Below are 10828 nucleotides of genomic sequence, written 5' to 3'. Positions count from 1 at the left end.
AACATCCGTTTTGCTACAGAAAGAACGTTAGCTTTTTTTTAATGATGTTTTCAGTGCAAATGGCAATGTGCTTGGCAATGTGTTCTTATTGAATTGGCCGCAAATAATGAGGTCACTATCTCGTAATTAATATAGACTTTTGTAAGTAGAGAACTGTTTCTATCTGCAACCTGAGAAGAATTGTTGTTTGTCTGCATATTGGGATTGGTAAAATGGAAATGTTCTATTAGCTTAAAGAAAATAATCTTAAGTTGATAATAAAAATAAATGGTAGTGAACTGGTAGAGTGTTCTCATGTGACAAGGCATGAGCTGTAGTAGAGAACCAGCTGCATTGGTTATAATGAGGATGGCCTGTTTTTGTAAATGACGCAAAGATAAAACGTGGCAGTGGAGCTTCCCGATGCAACAATGCCGTAAGGCCGTAAGTGTGGTGACGGTGTACGAATGCGTAAAATAAGGATAACAGTATGTGAGTAGGAAAAATGGACGACATTTAATGAGTGGTGCAACGCCAGACAAAGATTTTTTCTTCATTTGAGCGATGCGGGTGGAGAATATTAAGAGTGGAATCCAAAATAACGCCGCGAAAACTGCTGTAATTAGATGCTGAAATAATACTAAAATGAAAGATGAGGGGAGGGGGAAGTTAAAGCAGGTACGCAGGGAAGGGCTTTGGAGTACATTTAAAACCTTAAATTTAATTTTATAGGTTTGAATAATTGTCTGATTATCGAGACACCATGTCGTTAGCTTGCTCATTACGGTACTCAGTTCAAAAATTAGATCGTTATTGGACTCGTTATATAACTAGATCGCAATATCATCCTCGTATAAAATACAGTGGGATCAACTAAGGCAATCAAATTATGAATGTACCGGACGTCCCAATTAAATGCCAATAACTTTTTAAAAAGTATAGAAAAAGACGGAGCCTCGTGCACAAACAGGCGCACCCGCGGCCAAACGCAATGAGTTACGTCAGATAAGTACAAAGAGAAGAAATTTCGCAATCAGGAAGACAAAGCAATGAAACTTTAGACGTCATTCTTACGACAGTTTCTCTGAGAAGCCATACTTGTGAAGATAACGGACGGCTCGAGTGCGCATATTGTTCCCTGATAATGCTGGTTCTAGTGCCTTCATGTGGCGAAACAGACGGACACACCTGCAAGCCAGGCAGAGGCGATTTCGCGGTTTTCCTAGTTCTGTTTTTGATCGATAGTTCGATTATGTTCCTTTGCTACCGTATTGATGAAGTGGCCTTTTGTCCGACACATTTTTTTACGCAAGACAGAGGTATCCCGTATACTACGCCGGCTGCTATATTGCGCAGTGATTTGAATCCACGTTGGACAGTGTTTTCTTTCTCGCCTGAAACACGTCGTCATAGTCTCCTCAGTTTCAAAGAGCAGGAAAGGCTAGAGAGACACCGTGTCTCTCGGCTATTTTCTCCATTTTGCGTGCAACTTTATGCACTTGGAGCGTTATTTTCTACCTTAATATTTCTGGTGTTTCTGGCGATAAAGAAAACACCATGTGCAGTGCAAAACATGAGCATAGCTACGCAATAAGATTCGGAGTATACGAGATTCGGAGTATACGGCGGAGTATGCGAGATGCCACTGCTTCATGGGGAAAGTAGAAAAAAAGTCAGCTGCATCCCTAATAAAAAGGCCAGTTGCATCCGTAACAACAACAAAAAAGAATTGCTTTACCCGTGTTTTTACTGTGTGTCGGGTAGTTGCCTCAAATCTTCTTGGCTTTTCAAAAAGGAAATATGGGCTATCTATCAAGAACGGCTTGGGAACAAGGAAATCGCGAATCTGCTCACTAACTATCGGTGATTTGAGATGGTGCCTCTTGGTTTCACTGCGTAAGTCTGCGAAGCGGAAGTAGCAAGTACAAGGCACCCGTGTGCTGTGCAATGTCAATGCACGTTAAAGATCGCCAGGTAGTCGCAATTAATTTCCGCAGACCTCCACTACGGCACCTCTCTCTTCCTTTCTTCTCTCAGACGACAACCTCTGAATTTTTGAGTCATAATATATTATAAGAATAAATGAAGAAATATATATGGCAAAACATTTTTCCGTTGCGTTCATTACGGTAGAGAAATGGAAAGGACATTTTTGTTTTGTCTCAAATGGACCGCAACACACAAGCTTGTATCGTCTGCCCTGCAGCTGTCGCTACTTGCACAGTAAGTGCACCATCGGATGAGGGGTCGGCGACGAGTTCCTCGTGCGAAATACAAAGCATCCATGCTTCAGCCGTGACTAGGAGAACAGCGTTCTGCGTCGCGTTGAAACCGGCGATCAGCGGAAAATGGGGTGCGACTTTCGATGGCTGTCCCTTCGCTCTCAGACAGCGGCCTGACCGACCACTTTGAGGCGCCGCCGTATTTATACACAGACGTGAAAGACGGTACTGTAAGCCTATAGTGAGTTTCGCACTAACTTACATAGATACGTATACACGACCATGTACGCAAAATACATTTTCACGTGCGTTTTTGACCCGCCGCTGTGGCTCAGTGGTTAAGGCGCTCGGCAACTGTTCTGGAGTTCCCGGGTTCGAACCCGACCGCGGCGGCTGCGTTTTTATGGAGGAAAAACGCTAAGACGCGCGAGTGCTGTCCGATGTCAGTGCCCGTTAAAGATCCCCAGGTGGTCGAAATTATTCCGGAGCCCTCCACTACAGCACCTCTTTCTCCCTTCACTCCCTCCTTTATCCCTTTCCTTAATGGCGCAGTTCAGGTGTCCAACGATATACGGGACAGATACTGCGCCATTTCCTTGCCCCCCCCCCCAAAAAAAAAACCAATTATTATTATTTTGTTTGAAACGCGCACCTTCTTTTTCCGTCTGCTAGCCTACACCTCCAAAAAAAAGAGGTGTGGAACGTGTAGTCCTCGTGCTACACTACGCGTAAAAGTAATGCGTCCGTGTAGATGGGCGGAGCTACACTTTTTCTACACTGGCAAAAAAAAAAAAATGAACCATGCCAAACTACCTACACTCGTGTAGCCAGTGTAGGTAAAAAAAAAATGGCCCCAATGTAGCAGACGACGCCGCTGCGTCCAGCGTTACCATTGGCTGCGCCGTCTGCTAAAGACTCCCAGTGGTCCTTGGGAATCACGTCACTTCCGGCAAACTTTTTGGCGTGCAGCTCGGATAGCGAGGGCCTCTCCTGAGCTTTCTCTCCTCCATGCGTGACGGCCTCTACTCTAAATCTTCCTTGATTGATTGATTGATTGAAACAAGTTTTATTTCCATCAAAAAAAGGCCCCCCCCCCCCCCTCCGCTCCGACTACATGGTTTGACGTCACCATCCAGTTACTTCGACTCTTTTCGCAGCACATGGTTTGCATGTGACGTCACGTCCGGCGGCGCGCGCTGCGGCGGACATGTTGGTGCAGTCTGTGCGGAGTCGGTGGTGTGCGTATCGCACGCGTTTCCTCGCTAGTGGTAACACGTGCAATTTTGTTGCCTTTTGTGTGGCATGCCGCCGCTTCTCAGTAAGCAGCCTTTAGACGCTACCTACCGCTTAGATCTTACGGGGTCGGAGCGCGTTCGGTATGCGGAAAAAGTGCGTCTCTGCGATAATATCGACCCGTTCATGCTGCGGCCGGGAACGGACACAAGCGATGTCGACATATTTCCAGAGATTTGTTACGGTGACATCGTCAATTACCTTGTTTTTTCTGCAAGCTTTCTGACCCTTGAAGAAATGAAGGCGTTTAAGTCCACCGAGGCGCATAATTATTTCACTAGCGGCTGGGTGAAGGGACTGTCGGCAAAACAGCTGCAAGGGGACAAGGTGCTTCTACTTGGAGAGGTAAGCCGCAGGGCATTGATCTTTGTAAGGATTAGAGTAAAGAAATAACGGTTATTAAATCCACAAGTGACTGAGTGTAAGCAATCAATCAGTAAAGTTTTAAAAAGAACTGTTTACAAACTGTCAGGCTAGTGATTCATTTCTTCATATGTACTGAACCTGGACGACTTCAGATTAAATCACGAGTTATTCTGTTTTTATGGGCATATGAAAGGAACCGTTGCTGGTTTATCTTAGTTTGGAAACCCAACAAGTTATTGCGCAAAAAAGAAACGGTCATGCGTGGAGAGATTGTTATCGCTCGCTACAGATTTGTCGACCAACAATTTAGGTCTCGCCTGTCGCGTCGCGCACTATGGCCCGCATTAAGTGATCAAGCTCATCGCTGTTGCCGTTTTCGACGGTCCGGTAGCGCGACAAGATCGACAGTGACGTGTGCCTTCGCAGAGATGTGCCCAATGTTAATTTGGATTCGTAGCCTCCATTGTTCCCGACTCCTCAGCCTGACACTCCGCTTGAGCCGCGCGTTTCTGGGTCCGTCGTCTTGCCGCGCGAGCGTGGCGACCGGGATCACCATGTTTTGCGCTGTAGCCGAGCAAAAGCGTAGGGGCCCAGTCCGGGTCCGTCTCCTCCCACAGTTTTGATGGTCTGCCTACAAAATGCAAGAAAAGTTTGTTTAAAATGAGATTTTCCGCTATGCTTGTACGTCATGCACCTAAATAAACACTGTGCATATGCAACGGACTTACCTTTTACGAAGTGAGCGCCGCAAACACGTATGCCCGTCCTTTCGGTGTTGAGATCGGCACGTTTTATACGAGCCAGCCATACCTCCCGTCGCTTCGCGCATAAAGCTTTCGTACGGTCACCTTGATGCTCGATGACCTTTGAAAGACGAAAAAAGTTTGTGTTTGTTGATTTCGCCCAACAAGTGCGGTTGGAGCATCCAACAACAGCGCAGATAACCATCGCAACGCCGTCGAAGTACACCGTACGCGCGAATTGCATCAAGTGCACCACGGCCGCTGCGACTGCACCAACATGGCGGAACAGTATCCCAGGGATCCCAGCTACGACGTCAGTGCAAGCCATGTATACCACCTAGTTAACCTTACAGCTAGTCTAGGTGGTATTGAGCATACAATGCACCACATCCGCTTCCGGCGTTTAGGCCAATCAGGTGCGGCCGCTGCACATGTCACGCGGCGTGCGTGTCATCGAATCACCCTCAGCTCCAGTCACGCGTCGAACATCTTGCGAATTGGACGCAGCTTTCGAGCCCCAAGAGCCACGTCACTGCTGCTGCACTGCTCCAAGATACCGGCGAAGGTAGGTCTCGCAGTCCCCACCTCGAAGCAACTCGACGATGTTCCAGGGCTCTGCTGAACCATTACAGGCGGTACCTGCGACGCTCGCAGACAACGTCGGCCCTTGCCACTGGCGCGGAGTCGTTCTTGAAACATCGTACGACGCACGAGCCCACGGTGGTACCCGAGCGCGGAACGCCAGCGTTCTACTGAGAACTACTGCTGTCTGCCCTTCGGCTATGAAGCCGCATCGCCCGTACAGCTTGGAGTTGCAACAGCCGTGGAACCACACCGTCATGTTTCAAGCTGGGCAGCCAGGGAGTGAGGTCAAGGTACGTTCTACGTGCACTCTTCGCGCGGCTCTGGCTTGCGTTAATCTCATCGACATAATAGAATACGTTGTGCTCTCCGCCGAGCCGTCTAAGCGCCGTTTCTGTCTTGCGCAGACCAACCATCTCGCCATGCTCGAACAGTGCGAGGCGACTGCACCTGTCAATGGCCGCGCTGGTCAACGTGGCAAGCGGGTCGGTCATAGCCCCAGTCACCGCCTGGCACGCCGTGGTCGTCGCCTGCGTCCGCGGCGTCCGCACCGCCACCGCGGAGAAGGTAGCCACCTCGTGCTTCTGGCTTCCGGCCACGCTGCTGTTCGAGACCACCGTCTTGCCAGAAACACAGCTGTCGATGAATCCGGTGCCCGTGGTTGCCTCCAGGTCTCCGAAGAAGCGGAACACCTCGTCGACCTCCGCCTGGATCTTTTAGAGGCTGGCTCTCGAGGATTCTGCAGCGCGATAGACCTTGATGCTTTTAGGTCCGCTCCGGAAGTACCATCAGTGCCTGCTTTCGTCGTGCCGCGTCTCCTGTGGTATATGGCCGTCGCATTCGACGGCTAGCACGCATGGCGTACGTGCGAGTCGCTTGCGGGTTGGCTGCAGGACGCCGCACAGGCGAAGGAACTCAAGCGTCAGTGATGGGCCGCACTTCATCGTCTTCAGATGAGGCAAGCGCTGGCGTTCGAGCTCAGGGCGGCTTCTGCGCCCAGCCGCGACGGTGGCGTGATTATGTACTTGAAGCTGAAGATAGGCGGCCACCTGCTCTTCAAGAGCAAATTATTTGCGAACGCGTCACATTTTTACAGTCTAATCGTTTAAACGTGATCTGAATTGCTCAAATTATCGCTTAATTTCTTGACGTAATTTTACTGACGGCGATTTTTTCTTCAATTTGTTGCTGATATTTACTGGAGCACTGTTTTTCGAATAAATACAGGATTTGTCCAGAAAGAAGTCTTTCTGAATGTCAAGGGCAAGCCACCGCGGTGGCACAGTGGTTTATTGCGTTCGGCTGCTGACCCGAAAGACGCGGGTTCGATCTCGGCAGTGGCGATCGAATTCTAGAGGCCCGTGTACTGTGCAATATCAGTGCACGTTAAAGACCCCGAGGTGGTCGAAATTTCCTGAGCCCTTTACTACGGCGTACCTCATAGCCTGAGTCGCTTCGGGACGTTAAACACCCATAAAATACTCATAAGCCAAACAAAATATCAAGAGGATGTCTTTAATGCGCTCGTGTTCTGTCGTGTCCCTGCTTTTGCGCTATGGAACCTCGTGTGAATTTCCCACTAGCCTGAACAATCTCCCTTCTTATGCAGAAAGTCTGATGCTGATAAAGATGATAGTGTAAGCGTAGGCAGTTTCGCACTAACAAACAGATGCGTGGATGTCCATGTACGCAAAATACATTTTTTCCCTTGGGTCGCACAGCGCCGATACCAACGTACGGAACGAACGCGGCTTACCTAAATGTGAAGTAGCGTTCGGCAGACTAAAATACGCACATTCTGGCGTGTGAGCAGTTTTTATCTTTCTAGAAGGTAAGGTTGCCGCTGTCCGTCTCGTAGGTGCACCGCCGTAACGCTGCCATCGTCCAGGCAGACGGACTTCACAGACTTGCGAGGCTGCGCTGGAACTGCTCGCGACATTTACAGCCAGAAAAAGGCGTTGTGAAACTCGCGCCTTCTTTTTTCGTCCACTAGCCTACACCACACCTCCAAAGAAAGCGGTGTAGAAAGTGTAGTTACCATGCTACACTATGCGTAAAAGAAATAAGTCCGTGTAGGTGGGCGGAGCTACACTTTTTCTACACTGGCAAAAAAATGGACCCATGCTGCACCGGCTACACTAGAGTAGCGAGTGTAGGTAAAAAAAATGGCCATACTTTTTGCAAGTCATCGTGTCACATGGTTTTTGTGCGGCGTCATCACCTTGACACGTTATCCACCAATTACTCCCCTTAATTAGTGATGGCATCGTTTCCCAATTAGTTATTTTCATCTTACTAATTAAATCATTATCTCGATTGCAGTGATTAACTTCTTAATTGATTTTACTAATTAACATTGTGATATCACTCATCGCAGCATATAACGCCATTAATCTATTACTATTATCATTAAACTTTTACAGCCGCTGCGGTGGCTCAGTGGTTATGGCTGCTGACCCGAAAGACGCGGGTTCCATCCCAGCCGCAGCAGTCAAATTCTGATGGAGGCGAAACTCTAGAGGCCTGTCTACTGTGCGATGTCTTTGCACGTTAAATAACTCCAGGTGGCCGAAATTTTCGGAGCCCTTGACTATGGCGTCCCTCATAGTCTGAGTCGCATGGGTCGTTAAGCCTCTACAAATCATAGATCATTAAACTTTTAAACATTTATTCATCATGAGTGACGTCACCGTGAGGACCCATTTCACGGACAAGATCTGCAAACACAACTGAGTTATATAATGCTTGTGCATTAATAAATTGGAAATCTTCATCAACTGTGGCGACGGCAAACCAAAACAGCAAGCTATCACAGCAAGGGTGCAGGTTGCACCATCACGCGTCTTCCGGTCTAATGGTCACTCTACCGTGCAAGGAGATGCATAGAAACTCACAGAAGGAACAAGCCGTTATTGATTTTTGTCATCACACGCAGTTGTGCTCAGGCATGTTGCCGCCCCAGTTTGCATCGACGCCAAGGTGCGCGAATGTGTCTACACGTGCGCCTGGTTGCATAATGCGCAGTGATTTGGGAGCCAGCTCAAGACATTCGAAGCTGATGCGCGTAGCGTGCGCCTAACCAGATGTGAAAAACTGCTAAAGCGTGCTGCAGTAACATTACCGCCGCTACCGGCACCTAATCAAATGGCCAGATCGGCGAGTTGCGAGTAATATTTCCTTAAATGTCATATCTGCCTCAGCTAAATAATACACACCAGCCTTTACAGAGCTGAACAGAAAGTACATGCATAAAAACCTTGTGTAGAATTCAATGATTTAAAGGTACTGAAAGGCATTAGGCCGAAGAGAAATGTACCAGAAAGGAATGCTTATACATGGATGAAATCCATGTTCAAAAATATTCAATAATTTTTGGAAGATCCTTGAAAGCAAAGAGAGAAGCAGCCCTCCCTTTCGTCACCATATTGCAGACTCAGAAAAAAACACTACAATATATGAGTTATATATATGTAATACCCTATGTAATACCCTCTTCTGGAGGGCCTTTAGGGGTAACTTGAATAAATAAATAATATAAATAAATATATATGAGCTGATGAGCTGTAGAAAAATGAAATTTACGAAAAAACATACAGCTAACAAACACTGCATAATGTTACAAAATATCTTCCTGTGTTGCTGAACAGTATAAAACAAAAATATTGCACTTGAGGAAATGATATTCAGAGAGATGTTTAATTTTGTAACTTTACCTTTAAACATGTATTTAATTGGCATCATAATTTGTCTTATGCTGTTCAAAAGGCGACATGTGACATTATGCAATGTGTAAATGCCTTTGTATATTCTCTACATGTATTAGGTGAAAATCCTTGCTAATGTATATCAGTTTGCAATTGTCATTGCACTGTTGTGAAAGTAGTTCTCATTACGTTTTGCCAACGGACATGTTTATTTATTTCACATACCTACTATTTCTGAGGCACCATGGAGGTGAGCGGTACAGCTGTCACAAAAAATGCAGTATACAGAACTGGCAGGTCACACTATGGTACACAAAGTAAAGGATATAAACATGTGAACAAAGAGGGCATAATTAGGTGGCTTTTTTCAAATAATGAAGCAATACACTAATATCATGTGTCAACAATTGCAATGGGGTTTCTTAATGTACAGGGGGTTACACCTCTGCCTATATGTGTTACTTGTGACAGTGATTACTACTTGCTTCCAGTGCCATGTACTGCTAATGACAAAAATAAAATTGTAATAAAATCAAACAGCAACATATTCCACTTGACAATATCAAAAACTTGCATGAAGTTCTGCTACTTGCTCTCATTTTTTTGCCTTGCAGTTGCCTCCTAGATGAGTAATATAATTATGCCCTCCCCCTTCGTCACTTCCCTTTCAACCTATGAGGATGGTTAAAAAGTAAGGTAACAAGCGCCCGTGTGAATTAAATTCTATGTCTGGATAGAAGGCACGATCAAATCTGGTAGATTGAGGTAGTTGTGCCACTGCGCTTTGAAATAAGTAGCAACATATGTGGAGAGGCTACAACATTGCAAACTCTCTCACAGAAAATATCCGACCCCAGCCAAAGGGCTCTGCAAAGCAGAAGGGGTTAGGTGGTGAAACCGACAACTCACCCGCCCGTCTCAACCTAATAAACTCCGGTTCCTACAACTCCAAATGCAAAGTGTGTGGGAGAAGGCAAGCCTGCATCACATAGCGTGGATCTGCCCAAGGAATTCACCTGGTGACCTGACGCAGTGGCAACTATTGAGGGGTGGGAGGCTGCCCAGTCCAGCTTTAGACTTGAAGCCCAAAGGGCGTTCGTAGCATGAGCACGGACAGAAGTGACAGCAGCTGGAGCCCCCGACTATAGATCCCTCCCACACATCCCCCGGCCAAATCTCCCAACAATGTTTTTCATTCATTCATTCAATCAATCCATTCATTCATACATTCATTCATTAAGTTATAAGATGGAAGCATTGACTGATACATGGTTGGCGATTGAGGTGCAAAGTGTAATAAGGTTTCCGTGTTTAAAAAGAATGTCCCCAGTTGCAATTCATCAGTGACTAGTGGAAGTTAATGGAGCGAGTGTAATGTCAAAAAAACAAGTGCAGTTTTGGTGCCAGGATTTTGATGAAGAGAACAGATGTGTGAGACGAGCATAGGTCAGGGTGACCAAGCACGTCCACCTCAAATGGCAATGTGCCGTGTGGAAGGGTTGATTCGAAATGATCGTTGCATTCATGTGAGGTAGACTGCTCACAAACTCAACATCTCCGTTGCCAGTGTAGTGTTGTGTTGGATTTTATGGCATATAGGCAGCTAAGGCCATCATGCGCAAAGCTCATGGTATAGAATAAGTTTCCAGTAGAATGTTTAGAAATGTGAAATATTATCGATGGTGCAGATGGCCTAAAAGATTGTACTGTCTAGTAATAACAGAGGAGAGAAATTTGGAAATGGCTAATTGTAAAAGCCTTAAAGAAGACCAGGTAGCCTCAGCGGCCATCCTTGGCTGGGCAAGAATCCTGAGGCTCCGAACCCAGCAAATAAAAACCTCAGCCTTTTTCTTTAGGCATGAGAAAGTGGGTGAGGTCTACTAAAAAACAAGCAAAGGAGCTGGTCAGAATTTAAGGTCTTCCAAAAAATCCTCCCTCT

The 10828-nt window shown here is 46.5% G+C and overlaps 1 protein-coding gene across 1 annotated transcript; it reads left to right on the top strand.

The window, feature by feature from the left end:
• The first annotated feature begins 5049 nt into the window (after nucleotides 1-5049).
• LOC144136766 (uncharacterized) lies at nucleotides 5050-8650 on the top strand. Its single transcript, XM_077669371.1, has 3 exons — nucleotides 5050-5168; nucleotides 5236-5478; nucleotides 5593-8650. The coding sequence occupies exons 2-3, from the start codon at nucleotides 5386-5388 to the stop codon at nucleotides 6034-6036; spliced, it is 537 nt and encodes a 178-aa protein (XP_077525497.1). The 5' UTR covers nucleotides 5050-5168; nucleotides 5236-5385; the 3' UTR covers nucleotides 6037-8650.
• The last annotated feature ends 2178 nt before the right edge of the window (nucleotides 8651-10828 follow it).

Source organism: Amblyomma americanum, chromosome 1, assembly GCF_052857255.1.
Source record: "Amblyomma americanum isolate KBUSLIRL-KWMA chromosome 1, ASM5285725v1, whole genome shotgun sequence".
In the NCBI taxonomy this organism is placed as follows: domain Eukaryota; kingdom Metazoa; phylum Arthropoda; class Arachnida; order Ixodida; family Ixodidae; genus Amblyomma; species Amblyomma americanum.
Note: the sequence above shows the minus strand (reverse complement) of the source record. Positions and strands in the feature narration are given on the sequence as shown.